We start from the raw sequence: 27,869 nt of genomic DNA, 5'->3' as shown, positions 1-27,869 counted from the left end.
GTTTCCAGATCTAGCAAATTAAAATACCAGTTAAATCCCAGTTAAATTTGAATTTCAGGGCTTCCCTGGTGGCGCAGTGGTTGAGAGTCCGCCTGCCGATGCAGGGGACACGGGTTCGTGCCCCAGTCCGGGAAGATCCCACATGCCGCGGAGCAGCTGGGCCCGTGAGCCATGGCCGTTGAGCCTGCGCGTCCGGAGCCTGTGCTCCGCAATGGGAGAGGCCACAACAGTGAGAGGCCCACATACCGGAAAAAAAAAAAAAAAATTTGAATTTCAAATAAACAGCAAGTGAATTTTAGTATAATTGTGACTTATGCATTCCTTCTGTCCTCCCTTTCCTAGAGAACCCTGGTTTTTCCTCCAGCCCACACTGCGCTCAGCCAATAGAACACAGTTCTAGCCAGATGATCACTCCCATGCTCACACCATCACCACTGGAAGGTGCCCTCACACTCTCTCCATACTTGGTAGAAACATACACATTTCCTTGGAAAACAAGCCATTGGGATTTTTGATTTCTTTTTTGATATGAGGCAGGGTCCCTCCATGTGCACCAAGAGTGTTTAATTTGCATGTGTTTCTTACAAAGTCCAGGTTTGGGAGCCTCAGTGTTGACTCTTCAAGTCAGTAGTGGCCGCCCCCAAGGGAGGCTCAGGCCACAACCCCTCCTGGAGTTCCCCAGCGTTGGAAGGACAGAGGCATCTCAAATGGGCTCCCAGTCCTTCCCCAGAGTCCACTGGGAACTTGGCCAGTAGATGTGCTAAATCAGGGTCAGAGCTCCTTACTGCAAGGGATGGGGGCTCTTCAGTGCGTTTCAGGCCCAGACGGGAAGAAAAGTTGCAGGGCATAAAGATGTGAGAGGGGCCAAGGCAGGGGGCAATGTGTGGCCAAACCAGCCAAAGACTGGTCAAGGGAGAGGGAATGAGTCCAGAGACCCCGTGGAGGCGGCAGCCCTGGTCTCATCAGGGGCTGGGCAGGACCAAGTGGTGCCCTGCACTCAGATGGGCACTCCTTGATGTCCCAGATGTCAGCCCCGCACAGCCGTCAGGTTCTCAGTGAACCACAAGATTACCCTTGACCTTAGGAGATACCTACTGAAGTATATAGGTATGTAGGAGTAAAGGGTTATGATGTCTGCCGCTCACTCTCAAATAATTGAGAAGGGACTTCCCTGGTGGCGCAGTGGTTAAGAATCTGCCTGCCAATGCAGGGGACACGGGTTTGAGCCCTGGTCTGGGAGATCCCACATGCCGCAGAGCAACAAAGCCCGTGCGCCACAACTACTGAGCCTGCACTCTGGAGCCCATGAGCCACAACTACTGAGCCTGCGTGCCAAAACTACTGAAGCCCACGCACCTAAAACCTGTGCTCCGCAACAAGAGAAGCCACTGCAATGAGAAGCCTGCAGCGCAACAAGGAGTAGCCCCCGCTCGCCACAACTAGAGAAAGCCCACGCACAGCAACAAAGACCCAACGCAGCCAAAAATAAATAAATAAATATATTTATCAAAAATGATAGTAATAATTGAGCAGAATAATAATAGTAACAATATGAGAAAAAGAGAAAGTGTACAACTCTGGACAAATGTTAATTGTAGACTCTAGGTGAAGACTATGTAAGTGGCTGTTTGTTGTACGATTCTCACAACTTTTCTATCAGTTTGAAAGTTTTCAAAATATAAACTTAAGGGAATTCCCTGGCGGTCCAGTGGTTAGGACTCTGCACTTTCACTGCAGAGGGCCCGGGTTCAATCCCTGGTCGGGGAACTAAGATCCCACAAGCCGTGCAGCGCAGCCAAAACAAAAAAGTTAAAAGAGGCAAAACACAGTGATTCTGCATCCAAGTCAAACATTTGATTTAGAACAGTCACACTAACAGAAGCAATTAACAGGAAAAGGCTCTGAAGAGCACAGTCAGTGCCTGCTTCCTGGACCTGTTCCTGTTCAAGATTGTCTTGGAAAGTCCAAAGAACCAGCCTGCTCAAGAGCCATCTTGGGGCAAAGGGCACCATCCACTCTGGGAGAGGCTCTCTGCCTCTCCCATCTCCATTGTGAAGCCTCTCAAAAGCCTGCTCTTCTGGGCTTGCCTCCAGTTTTTATGCTACTTTTTTTTTTTTTTTGGCGGTACGCAGGCCTCTCACTGTTGTGGCCTCTCCCATTGCAGAGCACAGCCTCCGGACGCGCAGGCCCAGCGGCCATGGCTCACGGGCCCAGCCGCTCCACGGCATGTGGGATCCTCCCGGACTGGGGCACAAACCCGTGTCCCCTGCATCGGCAGACGGACTCTCAACCACTGCGCCACCAGGGAAGCCCTATGCTACTTTTTGAAGGTTCTTTGACCCACCAACAGGTAGCAAACTCTGTAGCAAGGGGACCACTGGCTGCCAACTGTCAAGCTCTTCAACTTCTCTTATCTCATTCTTCAGCTTATTGGCCTTCTCCTTCACCCAGAAAGGCAAGCTGTGGGAAGAAAACAATACCGAGTTGAGTTTGTCTGATGCAAAATTTACAAACAACTTCAGCAGACAAGGCACTACATCCTCCAAAAGTAAGAAGGCCTCCCATGCTGCAGACAAAGTATCAAAATCAAACACCGTGTTAGTCTTCACCATTGCCCCTGCCCCAAACCCAGGTCTCTTTTGTGTCCCTCTCTACCCAAGAAGTTGACCCCAGTAGCCTGCATCACCTTGACTCCTCCCTGCCCCCACCTTTGAGCTGGGCTTGGCTAATGGGAGGTACCAACAGGAGATCAGAAGGTGGAAAGACAGAGGTTGGGGTATGTCTTATTGAGATCCTCGGCTCCCGCCCTATCTCCTGAGGTACCCCAGTTCTGGAGCCGCTGTATTCTCCTCTGCCGCAGGTCCTTTCAGACAGCCCTTCTCCATCTCCTGCTGCTCTGTGAACCATGGGCCCTCCTTCTGCTGTTCAGACCTAGGAGTAGTAAGAGCTTCCCACTGGTGGGAGCCCCTGGGTGCTTCGCCCTCCCATGTGAGTTTCCTCAACCTGCCCACACACTGGTAAACAGTCCTTTCATTAAACTGTCTTCAGAATCCCACCTGAGTGTGCCTTCTGCTTTCTGCTGGGACCTCAGCTAATACAGACACCCAGCATCCTCCCAGGTCTGTTGAGATTTGAAAGGGCATATGCTGGGCTGCAGTGTGTGGGTTCCGAGAGGTACCAGGAAGTGAGGTTCCTGGGATGAGTCAGAGCAGGAAGACGAAGAATGTTTTCATCTTTTGGCGCTAAAATTTTCGTATTTTTAGGGAGAAGTGCATCATGATTGAGAAAATACCCTGATAAACCTGCTGGAGTTTCCTGTAAGGAGGAAGAGGACTACCACACCTAGTAATAGGTGGGAGTAATGGTTATCATTTAAAGCTGACAACCCGGGCTTCCCTGGTGGCGTGGTGGTTGAGAGTCCGCCTGCCGATGCAGGGGACACGGGTTCATGCCCCGGTCCGGGAAGAACCCACATGCTGCGGAGCGGCTGGGCCCGTGAGCCATGGCCGCTGAGCCTGCGCGTCAGGAGCCTGTGCTCCGCAATGGGAGAGGCCACAGCAGTGAGAGGCCCGCGTGCAGCAAAAATAAATAAATAAATAAATAAAATAAAGCTGACAACCCAATAGTAGAAGCCCAAGTAAGAACAGCAGGACAACAGACTTCCCCAGCAGTCTAGTGATTAAGACTCTGTGCTTGGAGGAGTGGGATAGGGAGGGTGGGAGGGAGGGAGACGCAAGAGGGAAGGGATGCGGGAACAGATGTATATGTATGACTGATTCACTTTGTTATAACGCAGAAACTAATTTAAAAAAAAAAAAAAAACAACTCTGTGCTTGGGGCTGCCCTGGTGGCGTAGTGGTTAGAATCCGCCTGCCAATGCAGGGGACACGGGTTCGAGCCCTGGTCCGGGAGGATCCCACATGCCGCGGAGCAACCAAGCTCATGTGCCCCAACTGCTGAGCCGGCACTCTGGAGCCCGCAAGCCACAACTACTGAAGCCCGCGCGCCTAGAGCCTGTGCTCCGCAGCAAGAGAGGCCACCGCAATGAGAAGCCCGCGCGTTGCAACGAGGAGTAGTCCCCGCTCACCACAACTAGAGAAAAGTCCATGCACAGCAATGAAGACTCAACACAGCCAAAAATAAATAAATAAAATAAAAATAAAAATAAAAATAAATAATAATAAATTATATTTTTTTAAAAAGACTGTGCTTTTACTGCAGGGGGTACAGGTTCAATCCCTGGTCAGGGAACTAAGGATCCCGCATGCCGTGAGGCACTGGCCAAAAAGAAGAAAAAGAAAAGCAGGACGAACAGCAATATAGAAAGATATTAGCATAAAGAACCAGCAGGATAAGAACACAAGCATTCCTAAACAGCAGAAGAAATAATTTTTTAACTTTTGTTGAAATAATCAAAGAAAACAGTGAAAGACTCAGGGTAAATATAATACACATAATACATGTAACATAAACTATTATGATAGAATTGAAATCAAATCTGTCAAATCAATAAATGCAAATGGCCCTAATTCACCTCTTAAAGAAAAAAATTTTCAAATTGGCTCACAAAGCAAAATTCAATTCTTTGTCTGAGAGAAAGACCTAAAACAAAGTGATTTGAAAGTCTATGAATGGGCAAAGGCGTATTAGTTAAACGCAAACAAAACAAAGTAAGAGTTGTAATCTTAATATCTGGCTAGGTATAACATAGGACAAATGCATTAAATGAGAAAAAGATATTTTTATAATGCTAATGGCTACAATTAACAATAAAGATAGGGCTTCCCTGGTGGCACAGTGTTTGGGAGTCCGCCTGCCAATGCAGGGGACACAGGTTCGAGCCCTGTTCTGGGAAGATCCCACGTGCTGCGGAGCAGCTAAGCCGGTGCACCACAACTAGTGAGTCTGCGCTCTCGAGCCCGTGAGCCACAACTACTGAAGCCTGCACACCTAGAGCCCGTGCTCCGCAACAAGAGAAGCCACCGCAACAAGAAGCCTGCACACTGCAACAAAGATTAGCCCCAGCTGTCTGCAACTAGAGAAAGCCCTCATGCAGCAGCGAAGACTGAGTGCAGCCAAAATAAATAAATAAATAAATTTATTTATTTATTTATTTAAAAGAAATCTATAAAAAAAGCAATAAAGATAGAAACACACTAATATTGGGACATTATAACACAATAACTCTTGGTCCGAGCGGACAAAATGAGTGGACAAAAATGAGTAAGAAAATATAGGGACTAAACAGAATAATCAGAAATATAACTCTTCTGGGTATGTATCTAACTTCGCATCCTGATGAAATAGAATGTACTTTCAAATGCATGTGGAGAAAGTCCCAAAATCGAACATATATTAGATCACAGGGAAAATTTTGATAAGTTCCATAAAATAAAAATAATAAAAACAATATTTTCTGATCATGAGGTGATAAAAGTAAAAATGAATTACAGGACTTCCCTGGTGGCGCAGTGGTTGAGAGTCCGCCTGCCGACGCAGGGGACACGGGTTCGTGCCCCGGTCTGGGAAGATCCCACATGCCGCGGAGCGGCTGGGCCCGTGAGCCATGGCCACTGAGCCTGCGCGTCCGGACCCTGTGCTCCGCAACGGCAGAGGCCCCAACAGTGAGAGGACCGTGTACAGCAAAAAAAGAAAAAAAGAAAATCCTGAGGTCTTTTATCTGTTGTAGCTTTGTCTTTTTCTTTTTCTTTTCATTACAACAGGTATATTGCCCTGTAAATTGTGGTAGTGGTACCAGGAATAAAAAATTAAGGAATTTTTAACTTGTCAATATTTGTGTAGTTCAGTTTTTCTACATTTTAGTATAGAAACTTTAACAAAATGCAGTTTTGAAGGTGTTTCCTTGTGAGTTAACAAGTAAAGAAGATCATTATTAATTACTATTTTGTATGAATTTTGCTAAAGTTAACTGTAAAGAAACACCTGCTGACTTGCAGTTTAAGGGGATCTATTCTCCCCATTTCCAAACCATGAAATGAATGGGCTCTGACATGTGGAGAGAATAGATATTTGTATGTTTGCAATGTGTGTTTTAGATAATAGAATTGGGTATTTAAATTAGCATATTTGTGAATTTAATAGCATTAAGATTTACTTCAAATGAAAAATCTCAAAATTCCAAAAAGAATTACAAAATAAAAACCAGAAAGCTCTCCTACCTGGAAATTCAAAATCTCTCTATTAAGGAATTCTTTAGTCAAAAGGAAACTACCAACGGGAAATGCAGAATTCTTCAAAAAATAAGGATAACCTACATATCAAAATGTATAAGGTTCAGAATGGAGCTAACATATAAGATCAGAGGAATGATACTTCCCTCAAATACAGAAATACTCCAAACTCTAACCGTCCTCCCTGGCTGCACTCATTTAAGCATATGCCTTTCTTTTCTTCTTTTTTTAAATATATTTATTTATTTATTTATTTATTTATTTATTTTTGGCTGCATTAGGTCTTCATTGCTGTGCGCGGGCTTTCTCTTAATTGCGGTGAGAAGGGGCTACTCTTCGTCACGGTGCTCGGGCTTCTCATTGCGGTGGCTTCTCTTGTTGTAGAGCACGGGCTCTAGGTGCACGGGCTTCAGTAGTTGTGGCTCTCGGGCTCTAGAGCACAGGCTCAGTAGTTGTGGCACACGGGCTCAGTTGCTCTGTGGCATGTGGGATCTTCCCGGACCAGAGCTCGAACCCGTGTCCCCTGCATGGGCAGGTGGACTCTCAACCACTGCCCCACCAGGGAAAGCCCTGTCTTTTCTAACAAACTCTTATGTTTTGGAAAGCAGGGACCCTGACTTTTTGCTCCACATCAAACCCCTCACAGTGCACACCTAGGACTACACACGGCATATCTGTTGAAGACGTGAGCAGCCCAGCTGCCAGACTCCACAGACACCTGACCTTCGAAACCAAAAACCCTCCATTCAAACTGCCTCACCCACCTGCTGGGATTCAGAAGGTCCCTATGTGTTAGGTGTCTATGAGCTCCTCCATAGAAAACAAACAATTGATATTTTCATAAAGATAGGATAATATGAAACATGCTGAGAGAACTCACTTGGGAATTTGTGGAAGAGGCCCAAGTGGAATAAATGTATCAAATTTCTTTTCATAAGGCATTCTGAAAAACAGAAAAGGCAACCATAAGATTGGTATGGTTTCTATGGCAAAGAGATCAATACATCATTGTGTTCAATAAAATGTCTTATTTTCTGGTTTTAATTGTTACGTATGGGCTTCAAAACTGTTAAGGGCCATAATTCTTATTATTTTTTTACCATTTTTAGTAAACATCATTAAAACAAACATGATTAATTTTTATTGAGGTATAGTTGATTTACAATATGTTTAAGGTGTATACATAGTGATTCACAATTTTTAAGGGTTATACTCTATTTGTAGTTCTTATTAAATGTCAGTTATATTCCCTGTACTGTACAATATGTCCTTGTAGCTTATTTATTTTATACATAGTAGTTTGTACCTCTTAATCCCCACCTCTCTTTTGCCCCTCCCCCTCCCACTAGTAACTACTAGTTTTTTCTCTATATCTGTGAGTCTGTTTCTTTTTTGTTATATTTACTAGTTTGTTTTACTTTTTAGATTCCACATATAAGTGATATCATACAGTATTTGTCTTTCTCTGTCTGACTTATTTCACTATGCATAATACCCTCCAAGTTCATCCATGTTGTTGCAAATGGCAAAAATTTCGTTCTTTTTTACAGCCGAGTAATATTCCATTGTATACATACACCACATCTTCTTTATCCATTAATCTGCTGATGGACACTTAGGTTGCTTCCATATCTTGGCTATTGTAAATAATGCTGCTATGAACATTGGGGTGCATGTATCTTTTCAAATTAGTGGTTTTGTTTTCTTTGGAACATGATTGATTTTTTTAAATATTTTTAATGTACTATACCTACTGTTTTTTCTTTTAATTTAATGACCCTCCCTTTCTCCTCAATGCTTAGTTGCAAGTACAAGTCAATCCAAATAGTAGTCACTAACCAACAATCTGATTCAGTATGAAAATTGAAGTCTTCATATTTGTTGATAATAACAGGAACAAAATTAACAACCACCTTTTTGTAGTCAAGATCCTGTGTATGATTTCAATTACACATATGTACATGTGCACACACTAAGGAACTAGGTACAGATTTTTTTAGAAATTCTCACCAAATATGTCTTGTTGAGATTCACCCCTTGTCAAATATAATTTATATGTAGTAGAAAGAAATAGAATTCCTTTAAAGTTAACTAAATAACCCTAGTATTAACATACACTTACACTGAAAAATTCCCTGGTGGGAGAGTTGATCCTGCTTTGTGGAAGCCTTTACTCTGTTCTGGATACATATATGGATTATCTCCTGGAGTTGCCTTTGGGATTCCATTCCTGGGATCAATAACTGTGAATGGTGTTTGAAAACAAAATCATAAAAAGGGCTGAAGATGATCCACAGATTTGCTGTAAGAATTGACATGACAATGGAAACAGGATAATTTAGTGTTTTATTATGAGGTACATATAGGTATCTTAATGTTCTGTTTGTGATTGTCTCACCTTGAGGAGATGAAAAGTGTGAGCCTAAAATAAAATAAAAATTAAAAATTAATTTTAATAAAACAGATTAAAAAAAAAATAAAGTGAGAGCCTATGTTTGAAACGTTTTTTAAAAGGTGTTGTTGGTCTTCCCTGGTGGCGCAGTGGTTGAGAATCTGCCTGCTAATGCAGGGGACACGGGTTTGAGCCCTGGTCTGGGAGGATCCCACATGCCGCAGAGCAACTAGGCCCATGCGCCACAACTACTGAGCCTGTGCATCTGGAGCCTGTGCTCTGCAACAGGAGAGGCCGTGATAGTGAGAGGCCTGTGTACCACGATGAAGAGTGGCCCCCGCTTGCCACAACTAGAGAAAGCCCTCACACAGAAACGAAGACCCAACACAGCAAAAATTAATTAATTAATTAATAAAAGGTGTTGTTATGATTACCTCACCCTGGGAAAGAAGAATAGCTTAGGTTTGGATGGGATGTTTTGGTTTAAAATGAATGGTGAATCAAAAGTATCTGAAATGATTAGCATGAACTCTGACTTGAAATCTTTTCATTCCTGAACATTAGTGCACTTTGAATCCCTGAATCCCTTCGGGATTAGAGGCAGCTCTAATTGGGGCTCTGCCTCTCTGACTGGGTCTCAGGAGGAAATCAACTAATAAGGGTTCTGCTACTCCTTCTGACTCAAAGACTAGGGTAGTGTAGCAGTAGGAGGTGGCCTTCCTGGTGGAGAGGAGTCACGAAAAAGTCTACTGATGCTGAGCAAACAGTGCTTCCTCAGCCCATGCTCAGACACCCAACCCAGCTGCTTCCAATGCCCCAGGAATAAGTAACTAACCACATGGAGTCAGCCTGGTACAGGATGGTCGTTTAAACCTGCACCTCTTACACCAGATGCATTTCCTAAGGGAATAATCCTGGACTGCAAGACTAACCACCTTGGGATCAGAAGAAAGGATCCATGGCTGGAAGCACAACCTCCTTCTTTGCTCACACACCCAATGAACAGGACCCTCTTTTTAATTTTTAAATGCTTGTTTTGGTATTGCTCCATTCACCTGTACCCACAAGATACAAGCCAAAGCGAGAGCTGGGGAAGATTTTTGATAAGCTGTTTCCTACTTGCCCAAATTTCTCTAGCTAACTCAGAAAAGCCATCTGCACAATTGGTGGAAGTACTTGAGTTACTGGAGTACTTGACTTTTTAATTTTCTATTTTTTACTCTTTCAAAACCCTTTTCAATAGCTAAGACTCTTCAGCTAAACTTTTTATTAGCTCTTAAGTTTCAGGGAAATAACATCAACTACATCTGTACATTGAGTGCTTCCTGAGGATGAAATGCTGAGGAATCAAAGCAAGGAGAGTGGAGTGACCCTATCTTTTGAAACCCAAACCAGGGTACTGACAAGTAAAGGTCAGGTGACAGCAAGAAGTGGTGAGAAGGGCTTGAACTGTGAAATCAGTCATGCCTGAGTCCAAATTCAATTCTGCAATTTCTAGTTCTGTGCCCTTGAGCAGTTTAACTTCCCTAAGCCTTAGAATCCTCATTTATAAACTGTTTATTTCAAATGTCTACTTTGCATAGCTATCATGAGTACTGAATAAGAATAATCTGGATACATATCAGCACTCAAGAAATGGTAGCACCCTGTTTGGGGAAAGTATCCTAGGAACTTGTTTGGAAAACCGGGGCTTTTTGAAGAATGCACTAACCATTCTGTCTCTAGACTGCTCTTCTAATCTACAGATCCTGGACTTGAGCTGCAGCATTTCCAGCATCCAGCCAACCCTTCAGACTGGTCCCCACAATCTGAATTAGCCAGAGCCAATTCCTTAATATCTACCCAGTGGCTACTGTTTGTCCTGAATTCAGTGGGTTTTGTATATTGACAGACTCCTTGGTTTGTCTCAAGCCTGAAGTCAAGGGGAGATTCTGTCAGTAACCAAGGACCTCTCTGTTCAGTTCTGAACAGGTTTTTCCTTCAATTGCATGGCTTATCCCTATACTTGTGCTACTAAATGTATAAAGGTCTAATCTAAGTTGTTTAATATATATTGTGCAATGTTTAGTATGTTGCACCCTTAAAGCTATCTGTCCATGTATCTTTATTTCAAAAATCTGAATGTAGGGCCAGCATATACTTCTGTTCCATGTTTAATGGTGAAATTTAAACGTCAATCAATAAAAATAGTATACCCACGTAATGCTTAAAAAAAGAAATGGGGACTTCCCTGGCGGTCCAGGGTTCAATCCCTGGTCAGGTAACTAAGATCCCACATGCCACACGGCGTGGCCAAAAAAAAAAAAAAAGAAATGGTAGCAGTGTTATTATTTGAAATCAGGACTAGGCTAATACCACCCGCATCCCAATTTTTTTTTTTAATCTGGAAAATTCAAGGTTAGAGAATAGGGAATCCTATCTAGTTGGGGAGACAAGACAATAAAAACAGTAAAGGGAAGGAAGGAAGGGAGGGAGGGAGGGAGGAAGGAAAAGGAATAATAAACACAAAATTCAGGACAATGTTTACTTTCGAGTTAGGAGGGAAGTGATGGGTTAGGGTTAGGATTTGGATCATCATGACAATCTCATTTACTTTTGATATGTACTTGCAGTTGGCCCAGTTCTGGCCAGTGAGACACGAGTGGAAGGAATTCTCCCAAGGACCATATGGGAAAACTTTTCCTTCCTTCTAAAAGGGGAAGGCAACAAGAGATTTTCCTCTTTTTCATGTCTTGAATATAAAAATGATTCTTGGAACAGCAACAGTTATCTTGTGACCATAAGGTGACAAGCATCAAGGCAAGAAAATCCAACACTACGAAGAATGGTAACACACACACACACAAAAATAAAACGAGCCTACATCTTTGATGACATCACTGGGCAGCCAGACTATATAGGTCACCTAGATGTCAAAGCTTCTTGTTAATTACATAATAAATATCTTATGATTTAAGTCAGTGATAATTTGATTTTTCTCTTACTTGGGGCCAAGAGCATGCCTAAGCAATAGAAAGCTAAACTTAATCCCTTCTTGATTTTTCTCAGTTGTTTTCAGACATAAACCAGTTAAATAAATCCTTCCTGGGAATTCCCTGGAGGTCCGGTAGTTAGGACTCCACGCTTTCACTGCTGTGGCCCGGGTTCAATCCCTAGCTGGGGAACTAAGATCCCACAAGCCGCGCAGCATGGCCAAAATAAATAAATTAATTAAAATTTAAAAATAAATCCTTCCTGTTCTACCCTATGGCTGCATCTCAATTAGGAGTGGGAAGTCGGGGTGTGCACAACAGGCTTACATGACATCAAGGCTTTAGTGGAAGGCTTTGGGTCCTGGGTCACTGTCTGCAAACCACATGGGTATCTGCTACTCTCTGAGAGTTGGCATCTATTTCTGTTGTCTGCTAAAATGGGTCATCTAGTCTGATCCTTCAGAAGCCATCCCCCTCCACAATGCGTCAGGTGAGGCACACATTTATTCTCAGATGACCCCTGGCTTGATGGTCAAAAGTGCACCGTACGGTGGCCTCCCAGCATTCCAGCTTTAAGACCAGCTCTCCTGGCTTGCTCTCTCTCTCTCTCTCTCTCTCTCTCTCTCTCTTTCTCTCTGTCCTAACCTCCACAGTCTTTACATGGCACAGAAATGCTGCTATGCTTCCACATCTCCTGGCTGGATGAGACCCTGAGGCTGGCTTTCCACCCAAATATTGCCCACAGCTATCACCACTCTCCTGCTCAGATTCAGGCCAGATGCCACTTCACTTTGAAGCTCGAGGTCTTCCTGTAGCCACCTGTGAGGCAGAAGCCCCAGCTAGATTCACATCCGATCCCCCACTAGCTTTTGATCTCAGGAGTTGGGTAGGACACAGGACTCCTCGAAGTCCCCGTATCAGTGACTACTTTAGTCTGGCTTTTGGTGTATTCTCTATCCAAACAGAAGCCTTTGTCTTTTGTCTCTGCTACGAGTTTAAAAGTCTACTTTAAAACTCAAAAATGAGAGCTTTCCATTTCTTTCTCTTTGTATTCCTACGACAGCAATCTTATTCTTCCCTGAAGCAATGGCTGAATCCTATAGGGGTATTTCTGTAGAAGTGTGTGCCATAACTGGTCCCTTAGTATTCAGAAACTCTTTAGGGTCTTTCAGTAAATCCATGATGGCTAGGTTGGGACAGAGGACTCACCAAGTTAAAGCCGAGGAGAGATGTATATAACTCCGCATCTCAACTACCTTTTATTAAATCAGCTGCAAAATAACAACATGCACTTCAGGCTAAGGTTTACAGGATGTTTTCCTTGTAAAAAATCTAAAGTACAGGGACACCCCTGGTGGCGCAGTGGTGAAGAACCCGCCTGCCAATGCAGGGGACACGGGTTCAAGCCCTGGTCCAGGAAGATCCCACATGCCACGGAGCAACTAAGCCTGCGAGCCACAACTACTGAGCCCACGTGCTGCAACTACTGAAGCCTGGGCGCCCGGCACTCATGCTCCGCAACAAGAGATACCACCGCAATGAGAAGCCCGTGCACCACAACGAAGACCCAACGCAGCTGAAATATAAATTAACTAATTAATTTTTTTTAAAAAAGAATGCACTTTAAAAAAAAGAGAGCATCTAAAGTACGATTTAAGTGCATATGACAGGCAGCATTTAATTAAAACATGAATTATTTTCCTCGGACTTCAGTGGAGGTTTCTATTAATAAGTATCTGAGAGAACTTATCTGATGACTTAAATGTCACATTAGCATTTTATGAAATCCAGAGAAAAACAAAAATGTAGATCAGCATATGTTGTGAGTTCTATGCCAAAAAGTGCAGTCTGCCAACCATTCCCTTCACTTTCCTATCTTCCTGGCTGCACTTGGGTGACCTGGTGACCCCTCAGGGCTGCCCCCAGCCACGTGATGCTGGGCCTGCAGAATCATGACTCAGGAGTATTTTTGAACATTGCACAGTTAAGGTCCAGGAGGAAAACATTACCATATTTCTTCCTCCCAAAGCACTTGTCCATCGTCCTCTCTGATAGAGACCTCCTGTTGCCGAGGAAGACCCCGTTAAAGCAACACTGCTTTCCAACATGGTAGGTGTGGATGTTGCTGCTAAGCCTTGGGTAAAATGTCCACTCAGGATGCTGCCCATCTTCTACAAGACATCAGAAATCCTTCCATCAGCACTGCCCCCAGCATCACAATGTAGTTGGATGACAAAACACTGTGAAACCCCCCCAGGCACTATCTGGCTATACAGCCTTTATTAACGGGTATAATTCCTTGGTTCTACATTGAGGGCAATGTCAGACTCTGTGGAACTAGGCACAAAAGGCAGGGAAGTAGGAAGAAAGCTATCGAAGAGGGCTCTCTTTTTTTCCCTTTTTACCCTCCCCTTCAAAAATAAAGCCAGTTTTGGGCTTCCCTGGTGGCGCAGTGGTTGAGAGTCCGCCTGCCGATGCAGGGGACACGGGTTCGTGCCCCGGTCCGGGAAGATCCCACATGCCGCGGAGCGGCTGGGCCCGTGAGCCATGGCCACTGAGCCTGCGCATACGGAGCCTGTGCTCCGCAACGGGAGAGGCCACAACAGTGAGAGGCCCGCGTACCGCAAAAAAATAAAATAAAGTAAAAAAATAAAGCCAGTTTTATGGCTGGAAGTGATGTATGGGTTAGGAAGCTCAGAGACAGTTTTACAACCACCTACAATCCAACCTTTCTCTGATAAGTGTGTAGGAAGAACAGAATGCCCATCAACCAGGGAAGGGTTGGAACACCCATGGCATCTTAACCGGACGATACATGGTGCTGGCAGCAACAGTGGCACATGCATGCACTACAGTGACACAGGGAAATGTGAACATACGGTTATGACCAAGGAGAAAGGCTGCTGTGAGACCTTAGGCTAGTTACTGGACCTCTCAGTGTCTCTGTTTCCTCATTTGACCCTTTTCCTGTAAAATGGCTAAAGTGATTTTAAACAATAAAAGATCTCCTGACAGCTCTAGGGTTGCTTAAGAAACTCTTGTGCTCTTTGGTGGCCGAGAAGGAACACATGCTTTGGAGGCAAGCAAGTTTGGGTTCTAATCCCATCCCTTCATTTCCTAGTTTCGTGTACTCGTATGGGTGACTGAACCTCTCCAAGCCTCAGTTTCCTTCTGTGTAAAATGGGTAGTCTGTATTAGCCACATAGGTCTATATGTATTGACAAAGAAAGAGGTCCATGATCTATTTACTTTGAGTGAAAATAATTTGTATACTATTTTCTACTAGTGAAAATAATTTGTGTACTATTTTCTACTAATGAAAATATGGTGGTATATTACAAGCAATAAATATATATATACAAACATACATATATATAAATGTATACATACCTATATACATGTCAAAATTCTCAAGGAATATATATCAAACTCTTCACAGCTATGGGGCAGAATGGGAAGATTACTGGAGAATATTGGGGTATTGGTTTTTATACTCTACATACTTATTTATTGTTTTAGTATTTTGCTACATTTATGGTTTTTACATAAAAGCATTTTATTTTTGCAAAACACATAAAAATAGCTGCCCAGCAGAGTTGGTGTGAGAATTAGAGATGAAGTGTGTTGAATGCCTGGCACCTAATGGGCCTTCAGTGAATGGCACCCAATAGTATGGCAGCCTTCTGCAAAGACCCTGGGAGTGGAGGAGGACCTATGACTTACTCACTTGTCTGCAACTTAAGCAGGCTGAATTCCTGGGGATATTTATCCTTTCGGGCTTCAGGCAGTGAGGTTTCAGAGGAGTGATCAGAATGTGAGGAGGAGGATTTCAGATCCAAATCTGCAGCAGGGCTGGAAAGGAAGCAGAAGGATTAGATTCTTCATTGTGCTTAAATTGGAAGTTAGAAGCTGATCTTACACTAGAATCCCCCTCATGTATGAGAACTAAGACTACTCCTCGATAAAAGTCCATGAGAATATAATTTATATATTCGCAATTTGAGGGGACTGAAATATATTCAAAAGGTGCATGCTTAAAAAATTTAGTGTCCAAAAGTTAAATATAGAATTATCGGGGAATTTCTCTGGTGGTCCAGTGGTTAAAAATCCACCTTCCAGTGCAGAGGACGTGGGTTCGATCTCTGATGAGGGAACTAAGATCCTACATGCTGTGGGGCAACTAAGCCGGTGTGACGCAACTAGAGAAGCGCATACACCGTAACAAAGAGCCCATGCGCTGCAATGAAAAAAAAGATCCTGCATGCTGCAACAAAGATCCAACTTGCTGCAACTAAGACCCAACGCAGCCAAATAAATAAATATTTTTTTAAAATTATCATATAACCCAGCAATTCCACTCCTGGCATATATCCAAAAGAACTGAAAACAGACCCTCAAACAGATACTTACACAAGAATAATGTCCATTGCACCATTACTCATAAGAGCCAAAAGGTGGAAATAACCCAAATGTCCACTGATAGATGAATGGATAAATAAAATGTAGCATATACATGCAGTGGAATATTATTCAGACATAAAAAGGAATGAAGATCTGATATATTCTACAACTTGGAAGAATCTTGAAAACATTATGCTAAGTGAAATAAGCCAAACACAAAAGGACAAATATTGTCTTATTCCACTTATATGAAATATCTAGAATAGGTAAATTCATAGAGACAGAAAGTAGATTAGATTAGAGTACCAGGAAATGGGGAGAGGGGAGAATGGAGAATCATTGCTTAATGGGCACAGAGTTTTCTGTTTGGGGTGATGAAAATGTTTTGAAAATAGTTAGTAGTGATAGGTGCACAACAGTGTGAGTATAACTTAATGCCACTGAATTGTGCACGTAAAGTGGATAAAGTGGCAAACGTTCTGTTACATATTTTTTACCACAATTTTTAAAAAAATGAATGATGCGAATTCCCTGGCAGTCCAGTGGTTCAGACTCTGTGCTCTCACTGCCGAGGGCCCGGGTTCAATCTCTGGTCAGGGAACTAAGATCCCACAAGCCACGCGGTGTGGCCAAATAAATAAATATAAAAATTAAAATTAAAAATGCGTGATATACTGATACATGTTACAACATGAATGAACCTTGAAAACATTAGGCTGAAAAAAAGAAGCCAGACACCAAAGACCAGATATTGGTGATTCCATTTATATGAAACATCCAGAACAGGTAAATCCATAGAGATAAAATATAGATTAGTGGTTTCCAGGGCTGGGGGGATAGGGGACATGGGGGTGACTGCTAAAGGGTACAGGATTCTTTTGGGGGTGACAAAAATGTTCTAAAATTGACTGTAGTAATGATTGCACAACTCTGTGAATACACTAAAAACCACTGACTTGTACACTTTAAACCAGTAAATTATATGGTATGTGAATTATGCTTCAAATAAAACTGTTACCAAAAAAGGTACATGTTCAATTAAACCATTGACTGGAAAGAAAAAATCAGTCAGTATAAAGAGAAGAGGCAGAAATAATCAAAAACAAACCTAGACTGAAATGGCTGTAATAACAGAGCATTATGTTTAGTGCCTAACTTCTTGGCAGTTAAAAAGGCCTACAGCAAACTATTGTGAGTGTCAACAGAAAAAGCAATCACTTCTGGTCTAAGTGGCCTTGCATTTGATAGATGGCCTTGGACAATGCTTTCAGATGTAGTTATCTGTTATCAAGTCATAGGATCTTTTTTCATAATATTACATCACCCTGATATTTGAATAGTTTCAAACCAACTTCATACTGATTGTCTTGTTTGCTCTACAAACATCCTGTGATATAGGTGGGGCAAATAGAATCACTTCCGTTTGCAAGGGAAATGGGCCCTCAAGGCAGCTAACGATAAAACACACCCCAGACAGACGCAGAGCTGGATCTCCAGGTTAAGTCTAGACTATGTTGCCTAAAAGTCATAAAGAACCCGAGTTCCATAACTCACAAGTCTTGTATAGCTCGATCTCTAGTTTGTTTTTTATTTATTTTATTATTATCATTATTATTTTTAATTTATTTTTGGCTGCGTTGGGTCTTCGTTGCTGCGCATGGGCTTTCTCTAGTTGCGGCAAGCAGGGGCTACTCTTCCTTGCGGTGCGCAGGCTTCTCACTGCAGTAGCTTCTCTTGTTGCGAAGCACAGGCTCTAGGCACACCGGCTTCAGTAGTTGTGGCGCGCGGGCTCAGTAGTTGCAGCTCGCTGTCTCTAGAGCACAGGCTCAGTAGTTGTGGCACATGGGCTTAGCTGCTCCGCAGCATGTGGGATCTTCCCGAACCAAGACTCGAACCCGTGTCTCCTGCATTGGCAGGCGGATTCTTTTCTTTTTTTAACATCTTTATTGGAGTATAATTGCTTTACAACGGTGTGTTAGTTCCTGCTGTATAACAAAGTGAATCAGCTATGCATATACATATATCCCCATATCTCCTCCCTCTTGTGTCTCCCTCCCACCCTCCCTATCCCACCCCTCTAGGTGGTCACAAAGCCCCGAGCTGATCTCCCTGTGCTATGCGGGGCTGCTTTCCACTAGCTATCTATTTTACATTTGGTAGTATATATAAGTCTATGCAAGCGGATTCTTAACCACTGCGCCACCAGGGAAGTCCTCGATCTCTAGTTTTTAATAAACATATCTACAGTAATAACTTTGAACTTTTGAAGTGTGCAGATAGAGCAAAAATGCAACAACTCAGAGTCCCCCTCCCAGTTCAAAATGTATGATAATTTTGACACTGGGGTGAAATATGTCTCTTCTAAATATTTTTTATATATTTGTGTTTGCCAAACAAACTGTGTAGAAAAGATTGCAAGGATAAAGGAGACTTTCCGAAAGAACTTTAGAAATATCCACCTACTTTGTTTTACGCAACAAACATTTATCTGAGTACATTTTGTGGCAGGCATTGTTCTAGACACTGGGGATCCAAACAGTCCCTACTCTCAGGAGCTTAGGATCAAGGGGAAGAGGACATGGACAGATAAACAGATGACTGTGGAAAAGTGGGTAAATGCAGAGCTGGAGAAAGCAGGTTTTGCAAAAAAATAGTATAATATGATATTAACTGTGAAAATAAATACATATTTCTATGCATAAGAAAGAAATCAATTTTTTCTCATGCATATAAAAAAATAAAATGTTGACATTGATTCTCTAAGAGATAAGATTATTGTGATTGTTATTTTTAATACTGCTTTTTATATTTTCAAAATTTTCTACAATGAACTTAAATTACTTAACAAAAATTGTTAGAAAAAGGTTTTCAAAACATTTGACCATAAAAGAAATATAAACAGAGCAAAGTACAGAATACTTTTTTTCTAAATACAGTTTTACAAATAATTTTAAGGTCAACATCCAGGAGAAGAAATAAAGCATGGCCAGCCCTTTCCTCCCACTCCCCAAAAACCATCTGTGTGTCCCTTTCCCAGAGAGGTAACCACTATCCTGACTCTGACTGTTATGGTAATCATTTCTTTGATTTTCTTTAAGATTTACCACCTGTGTATGTATGTATGTATTCCCAAAAAACATGTAGTTTAATTTCACCTTCATAATAGTCAGCACTTGCACAGCCTGTATTGTATGCCAGGGAATCTTCTAATCTCTTTACAGTATATGTATTACCTCATTTAATCCTCACAACTGTGAAGTATTACCCCCATTTTGCAGATAAGAAAGCTTCACCAGGGAGGTGAAGTAATTCACTCAGATGCCAAGTGACAGAGTAAGATTTGAACCCAGTCTGGTTCCAGAATCCATGCTCTTGCCAAATATGTCACACTACCTCTCAGACTGTTGGCCCCCTGGTCAGAATTGACCCCAACATTTACAGCTCTTCCCTGGACCCTTACTTACTCTGGGTGAACAGACCCTCTGCCAGGGCAGAAAGGCCCACTGACGCTTAGACCTGTTTCAATAGAAGATGAGGGGCTGACACTTCTGCCAGAGGACATTATGTTGGCAAAGCATCCCTTCGATTCCAGAAAATCATTGAGTTTAGTACCTGCAACACATAGATATCACCATTTGATTACATTCATGAAAATACCTCCCACTTCATCTTATTCCCTAGATGATTTCTTTTTAAAAAATAACATTTGTGGGAGTTCCCTGGCAGTCCAGTGGTTAGGACTCAGCACTTTTACCGCCATGGCCCGGGGTCAATCCCTGGTCAGGGAACTAAGATCCCACAGGCTGCATGGTGTAGCCAAAAAAAGAAAAGTTTGAGCATTTACTGTATACTTGAGATTGTGTTAACGTCTTCACACATTATCTCATTTAATTCTCATAACAACGCACAGACAGAAGTATTACTTATCCTTCCATTTTACAGATGAGAAAACTGAGGCTCAGAATGTTGAGCAACCAAGACCACACAGAAAATAAACATGTTGGCCCAGGTTGGATCACAGATCCTGTAACACTAAAGTCTAAAAATGCTAACTTCTGTGTTAGATTGCTTGCCCCCCGGCCACATAGTTCACCTACTCTAACTAAACTAAGTGGAAGAAAGAAGGTCTGAATTGAGCTATATATCACTGTACATTGTATTGAGCATCTCAAGAAAATTCCCCAAAGGATTTATTCATAGAAAGACTAGCGAGTTTAGCTGGTGATCACAATCCAAAGAACTGTCTTCAGAACTTCTATGGGTTCCCCTCCCACTGCAGTGTCATCATTCTTTTATATCACATCTTCCCCACCAGACTGTGTCTTATTCATCTTAGTAGCACTCGGAGCAGTGCTTGGCACAAATAGATATTCAATAAATGTTTGAGTGAATAAATGGCAAAGCATTATAACTCCCCAACCACCCACAATTACAAGTCCTGAAACCCAAGGAAAGTCAGATAGAGAAGCACACCCACTGTCTTCACTCTGCTGTACAATGACTCCTATGCGAAAGTCAATCTGTTCTCTCATCATTTTATATAGGTGTGTGCGTTGTCCGGTCACTTAAAAAAAATCAGATGACTGGATATTGCACTTCTTTATGCACACCTTCAGAGAGCACAGATGCTCCATAGATAAAATGTAAGCTCTCGGTTATAGGAAAATTTTAAGAAACAAGAGTCGGACTTCTCTGACTGTGGAGTACATTTTTAGACTGACTGCTGTTCCACCTACACAGTATCATGATTCACATGTATGTGGCATATGCCAGGCACCTGGGCAAATTCCCACCATCTGTCAGAGGAACTGACCCTTAGCCAATTCTTTATTCGTTTCCTATCAACGCCCTCTCAAATTCATCTATCAAGTGAATCATATTTTTTCCACCTTTGTCAAGTCCCAACCCTACCACCAAACCCTTTACTCTTAAGAGGACTTTGCCTGTGACTCTACAAAGTTTAAAGGCCAGCTGAGCTACTTCCTCCCCTCACAATACCCACATCCTGGAGTTTCTCACGGTAAGGACTGTTGCATACAGAGTTAACAAAAAAAAAAAGAGGGGGTTGGGGAAAGGAAGATAAAAACAAAAACAAAATAACAAAAAATATAATAAATAATTAAAAAATACAGATTCCCAAATCCCATTACAGACCCATCAAACTGGAATCTCACATGGTGAAGCCTGGGAACCCACATTTTTAATAAGTCTCCCTCTACCTCTTAGGCTCATGCGTGGCAGTGAACTTCCTCCTCTTCAAGCCCAGTTCCATCACTGCCCTGCATTCTATCCTGTCCCTCTTCCTGACTCCCTATATGTGTCCAGTCATGAAAATCACCTTGAGGCACTTGTTCAACATGCAGATTCCAGGGCTCTGACCCAGACCTACAGGGGACAACCCGAGAATCAGTATGTTTAAGAAGCACCTCAGGGGACTTCCCTGGTGGCACAGTGGATAAGACTCTGCGCTCCCAATGCAGGGGGTCCAGGTTCAATCCCTGGTCAGGGAACTAGATCCCACATGCATCCCACCACTAAGAGTCCGCATGCCACAACTAAGGAGACTGCATGGCCCAACCAAGACCCGGTGCAACCAAATAAATAAATAGATATTTTAAAAAATAAAAAGAAGCACCTCAGGTGATTCTCAGAGCCAGCCAAGTGTGGGAAGAACTGCTCTGGAACATGCACAGAGCCTAGAGCAGCCCTCGGTACATGAGGGCCAACTGGTTGCTTGAGGGGTGAGTAGCTGGGATGCAGTGGAGCCCAGTGGAGGGCAAAGCTGTGAAGAGAGAGCACAGGTCCGCAGCAGCCCCGGACACGGAATCACAAATGTGGTGTCAATGAATATAACACAGACCACACTCTCTGACCACAATGCAATACTATTAGAAATCCATAATAAAAAGACAGCCAAAAAACATCCATAAGCTTGGAAACTCAAACCACACCTCTAAATATTTCATATGATAGAAGAAAACTCAAACCACACCTCTAAATATTTCATATGATAGAAGAAAATGGAACTCATGAGGTACTTAATGATCAATGACATATGTACAATATATCAAAACTGTGGGATTCAACTAAAGCAGTAATTAGAACCTAGAACCTTAAATGCATAAACTGTATTTTACTGAATGTAAGACATTGTAATAATATTACTATTCTATGTACCACAAAGAACAGAGGCTGCCAATTAAATTATGACACATGCTTTATCACTTAGGACTTTTATTTAATACTTATTGAAGCACCACTTCAGACTTACTTAGATATAGATTTTAATCACATATCACTCATGTGCATATTTAAAGAAGGAAAATATAAGCAAAATTAATTGGTTAAGGCATTCTTAAACCTCTCATTCAAAAGTCTGATTACTGAATCGCTTTTCAACTCAACCCCTAATGGTCACATTTTCCACCTAAATTGACCTCACACCTGCATTATTCAGTGCTCATCTAGCAAAGTTTATGACAACTACTTAACATGGGCTACTGGGCCCACAGCACTGGTAAGACCAATCCAATTTCAGAGACACAAACTGTGAAAAATATCTATCTTACAAGTAACAGATTATAGTGTTAAAAAACAAAGATTCCAAAATTAATGACCTAAGCTTTCAATTCAAGGAATAAGGGGAAAAAAGGCAAACATCTCAAAATGATAAGGAAAGAAATCATAAAATAAAAGCAGAAATGAATGAAATAAAGAAGATTATCAGAATTATGGCTTCGTGGAAAAACTAATAATGTAGATAAAGTTCAAGAAAAAAATCTTAATACAAGCAAACAGTATAAGAAATGAAAGAGAAGCCATAATTACAAATAAAATAGAAATAACTTTACCCATAAAGAAATTGAGTACGAGAAATATCAAATAACTTGCTCAAGGTTACAGAGCAATGGAGTATAATTTATAAAACGTAGTTTAATGTTACTGTCACAAACCCTGACAGATAAATCAATAGAACAAATAGCAAATGTAGATAGAATAAAATTTTATGTGATAACAGTGGCATCTTATCTCAGTGAAGAAAGGATAGATCATTCAAAAAAGATTGCTGGAAGAACTAATTAATCATTTGGCATGAAAATAAAACTAAATCTCTCTTATCCCAAAATAAATTCTAAATGAATTATAAATTTGAATGTAAAAATTTAAAGATATACCTGAAAAATGATAAGTGAATGTTTACATAATGTCAGAGTGGGGAAGTTATTTCTAAGAAAGATATCGAATACAGGCAAAATAAAAGAAAGATGCATAGATTTAAATACATATACATTTAAAACTTCCATAGCAAACTCTAAACTGGGAGGAAATTTATAACATACATGATAAGAAAAAGAGTTAATAATCATGACAAAGTATGAGTTTTTTACAATGTGTAAGATGAAAATAGCCTATGTACGTTTGGAAAAAAAGTTCATCCTTACATTAGTGAAAGAGCTGAACTTAAAATGAGATACTATTATTCACTATCACTTTGCAAATACCCACAGCTGGCACAGCTTGGAGAAATGGCATTCTTGTACACTGCTGCTGAAAATATCTCCATCTCACTGAAGAGCAATTTGGCCATTTATGTCCTCCAAAGCCTATGAGAGGTGCCCTTTTCATCCAAGGTTCTACTTCTAGAAACACATCTATGAAAAAGGTGTGAAATGTATGTATAAGGATGCAGAAGGGACCCACACATGTAGAGAAAAAATAAGATCAAGGGCAGAGATGTCTTCTAGGTTGAGACCTGTAGGTCAGTTCTGAGTTACTTATCATAGCATTTACTTATGATAGTATTTGCCCAGAGGTTTTAACAGGGGTTGCCTTTTCATAGCCCGGAAATATTTTACGTTGTATATTGTATCGGCCACTAGAGGACAGGAGAGCTCATCAAAGCAGGGATTGGCTGCTAGGGATGGTATCAGAGGGGGCCCCTCACAAGATTTTTGGGTTTGTTTTTTTATTTGCGGGGCAAAATGTAAATGTATTATGCAACCTTGAGTAGCATGCAGTGAAATCACATCTACAAATGTAGCCTACTTCTTTGTTTGCTTAAGAAGTTTTGTGCTGGCAACACTCTAGAAAGTGGCCTGTGGTTGCTATAAGAGCAGACTTGTCTGACCGGCCAGGGCGGGAAGAGCAGTGGCTCTGCTCAAATGACACATTCTCCAGACCCAACTGACTTCCGGGTCTTCCCAGTAGTAATTCAGCCTCAAACATGACCTAGAGACACTTAAGCATGACCTCAGGCTGCCCCTCCACATCTCCTCAGGTAGGAGAAGAGGACTGGAAATGCAAGTCTGAACCCACCCATTCTGATACTGATGTTCCCACTGTGTAGAGTAACACTGAATTACTTTCAGCAAGTCAATGACCTGTTGTGCCCAGCTCCCAATGTGTATCCCACCTCTCTATATAGCACTGTAGGCTGGGGTGAGGCACTGTAACCTAAGGAATGTCTTTCTCGAAAGGGTCACCATTCATCTTGATAATTGTTACTCAAATGCAATAAAAATCCAGTGAGCCATAAGATAGAAAATCCTAACAAGTCGCTAAGACTTTATGAAATACGAAAAGATGGTCCAACCTTAAGGACCAAGAGAAGGTTCTGATGACTAGAAAGGAATCAGAAAAGTAAAAGAAGAAGTTTAGAAGAAAGTCTGTTTCTGGGACTTCCCTGGTGGTGCAGTGCTTAAGAATCTGCCTGCTAATGCAGGGGACACAGGTTCGAGCCCTGCTCTGGGAAGATCCCACATGCCGTGGAGCAACTAAGCCTGTGTGCCACATCTTCTGAAGCCCGCATGCCTAGAGCCCGTGCTCCGCAACAAGAGAAGCCACTGCAATGAGAAGCCCACACATCACAGCAAAGAATAGCCCCCCGCTCACCACAACTAGAGAAAGCCCGCACGCAACAACGAAGACCAAACACGGCCAAAAATTAATTAACTAATTTTTTTTTAAAAGATAGAAAGTCTGTTTCTTCGGTAACATCTGTGGAATTCACGATAATTATTTCCATTTCTTTAGGCAGGAATAACACCTTACATAACCAAGGCTCTTTCACACAACTGTCATCTCAGCAGATTTACACCATAGCACTGTCTGGTGGGGAGAAAATAATACAGCAAGCCAAGTTAGCTTAATGTGGATACTCTTTAACCAAACACTCAGTTTCCCATCCCTGCTTATCTGCTCAACAAACAAACTAAAGATCTAGGATGGTGGTTTTTAACCCTTTTTTGGATCACAGACGCCCCCCAAAATTAATGAAAGCAGTGGGCCCTCTCTGCTGGAAAAATGCATATATCCCCACAGTTATGCATTCATCCTCAGCTGGTTCATGGAGCCCCTTTCCTTCCTGAAACCCGTGGGCTCCATGTGAAGCTGAGCTCAGATGTGGTCTCCTGAGTAGACACACCTACCCAGCAGAAAAAGAAGCCATGGATCTTTGGTTAATGTGATCTGGAGATCTCAGATGCTGGTGCTCTTCCAGTACCCCTAACTCAGAAACCTGAAGCCCCTCCACCCACCCTTAAAACAGCAGGTCCCTCCTTTATCCCTGGTCAACCTGAAAAATGCAGAAAGGTCTGGAGCTTAAAGCTAGAATCCCAGAACCTTTTTCTCCTTGCTTAACTAGCCACGTTGGGCAAAGAATGGCTCAAACTCCTACTGCTCTACTGGCGCCCGCTTGTAGGCGGGTAGTAAATCATACCTCCATCCTCTCCCAGCACTTACAAATTAAGAGATTACAGACCTGGAATACAGGAGACCAGAGACCAAGCTCAGATCTGATGGGGCAGAGAGAGAGCATTCTACAATCCCTTTTTGCAGCATGAAGGCCACCCACCTATATGTACTCACTCAGAGGCTTTCTGAGAGACTGTGGCTGTTCTGCTCCATGGCACTGTTCTCTGAAGGCAAATGCACTCCCAAACATCCTCCTCAGCCTTAGAACCCATCATGCCATCCATTATTTAATTTAAACCTTTCATTAAAGTGTTCATAATTTCCACCTGAGTTGTCCCATCCAATAAACAATACCACAAATCTAATATATGAGCAAAGAAAAAAAAAGAAGAAGAAGAAAGGGCCTGGGCTTTGTAGACCATAAGACTCATGTCAAATCCCAGTTTCATCATTTATTGACTGAAGCACTGGGCAGGTCAAACCTCTGGCCCCCATTACTCTTTGTAATATGCCTCTTGGCTGTTAGGAGATCCGGGGAGGTCATTATGAAAGCTCTGCTTTGATGCTGCTCTCTGCCTTATCAGATCTTGGGTTTGATGCTGCTCTCTGCCTTATCAGATCTTTGGTTAATACAGACAGTATTAATACAAGTAGTTCTTTTTACATGCTCCCAAACTAGCCTCCTTTTAAACTTCAACAACGCCTTCTTGGGCTTCCCTGGTGGTGCAGTGGTTAAGAATCCACCTGCCAATGCAGGGGACATGGGTTCAAGCCCTGGCCCGGGAAGATCCCACATGCCGCACAGCAACTAAGCCTGTGCGCCACAACTACTGAAGCCCGCGGACCTAGAGCCTGTGCTCCGCAACAAGAGAAGCCACCGCAATGAGAAGCCCGCGCACTGCAATGAAGAGGAAGCCCCGCTCACCACAACTAGAGAAAGCCCACGCGGCAACGAAGACCCAACGCAGCCAAAAATCAATAAGTAAAATAAATAAATAAATTTTTTTAAAAATGCCTTCTCACTCTAGTGTACTTGGATAGGGCAACCAAATCCCACCCAGCCCTCCTGATTTCTTAAACTCAACTGTATCTCCGCTCTCCTGTGGTCATGCCAGAGTCTCCTTTCTCTTGAACCTTCTCCAGCTCACTGCTGCAGATCGCTGTGTAGATGGTGGGGAGTCGACAGCCCCGTGGACAGTTTCCAGCGTCCATGCACGCAGTTATGCACGTGTCGGCTTTAAATATTAAAAGCAACCTGGAGACAAAGAAAAGACCTTTGTAAGAAAGGCATCAGTCAAAAAAACAGAAACTCCACGGGCCACTGAAAGTCAAGCAGGCAGGGTTGGCCTCTTAATGAGAGCTTCCCTCCTTCCCCCTGATTGGGCGTTTCGCGGTTTGGATGCCCGCCGAGCTCCCCTGGGCTCTCGCCCCGCCCACCGACATGGGCCTTCCACCCCTTCCCCCAGGGGAGGCCTGGCTCTACGCTCGGAGACCTCCAAGGAGGATGCAGCCGACATCAACGCGCCAACCCCAACCGGCAGCCGAACTGTCGAACGCCAGGCCGAGGAACCAAGAGCCAAGGGCAAGAGGGACGCCGCCGCCACCTGCTCCTCCAGCGGCGGCGCGTTCTGGGGTTGCCAGGACACCTGCCCAGCAACGCGAGGTCGCCGCCTCCGGCCAGGCTGGGCTTCCCGGTCCTCCTCCCTCTGTATCCCGGGGCTCTTTGGGCCTCCGCACGTGACGGAGTCATTTGAAGGGGCAGAACTAGAGTCTCCAGCCTTGGTGGGGCGTCGTGGGCAAGGACCGCTGGAAAAGCGGCTTAGTGTTTCTGGATTTTTTTTTCTTTTCTTTTTAAGAGTTGTGGTTCTTCTCCAGGCAATTTTCATTATCGGAACTGTAGCCCCTGGTGGCAGTAAAGGATAAGCCCTCCACAGAGCTTGCAGATGCCCGCTTATAATTGGCATGGATTAGACAAGATCACCTGCCACTTCAGAGCGCCTTTTCTGGGCCAGGCTCCCTGGTGGATGTTATCTTCCTTAAGCAGCCAGCTGCATTTTTCAAAATAGAAAGCTGAATTTGAGCAAGGGCTTGCTCAAGGTCACCCAGAAAACTGAGATTCATTTCCAAGTTTTCTTATTCCAAATCTACCACTCTCTCCATCATACCAATTTAAACTTATCTTACTAATACTTACCAGCATGTCATCAATCGTGCAGGCAA

At 42.7% G+C, this 27,869-nt stretch overlaps 1 protein-coding gene across 1 annotated transcript; it reads right to left on the bottom strand.

The window, feature by feature from the left end:
* Positions 1–1,539: 1,539 nt before the first annotated feature.
* SPATS1 (spermatogenesis associated serine rich 1) lies at positions 1,540–27,869 on the bottom strand. The gene is made up of 8 exons (XM_082639497.1): positions 27,844–27,869; positions 26,735–26,904; positions 19,421–19,568; positions 15,283–15,407; positions 13,565–13,726; positions 8,314–8,434; positions 7,072–7,134; positions 1,540–2,460 (listed from the first exon to the last, which is right to left on the bottom strand). Exons 1-8 carry the CDS (start codon positions 27,852–27,854, stop codon positions 2,313–2,315), a joined length of 948 nt encoding a protein of 315 aa, XP_082495623.1. The 5' UTR covers positions 27,855–27,869; the 3' UTR covers positions 1,540–2,312.

The sequence above is a fragment of the Mesoplodon mirus genome (genome assembly GCF_964341445.2).
Source record: "Mesoplodon mirus genome assembly, chromosome: 12".
NCBI lineage: Eukaryota > Metazoa > Chordata > Mammalia > Artiodactyla > Ziphiidae > Mesoplodon > Mesoplodon mirus.
Note: the sequence above shows the minus strand (reverse complement) of the source record. Positions and strands in the feature narration are given on the sequence as shown.

Bases quoted from the DNA above. Each gene is read 5' to 3' on its own strand.
- SPATS1 (XM_082639497.1), bottom strand. The intron at 8,435-13,564 runs GTAATGTTTTCC...CACCATTCACAG, and splicing joins CTTTGGGAGGAAGAAATATG to TTATTGATCCCAGGAATGGA. The intron at 7,135-8,313 runs GTAAGTGTATGT...TCTGTTTTTCAG, and splicing joins CCACCAGGGAATTTTTCAGT to AATGCCTTATGAAAAGAAAT.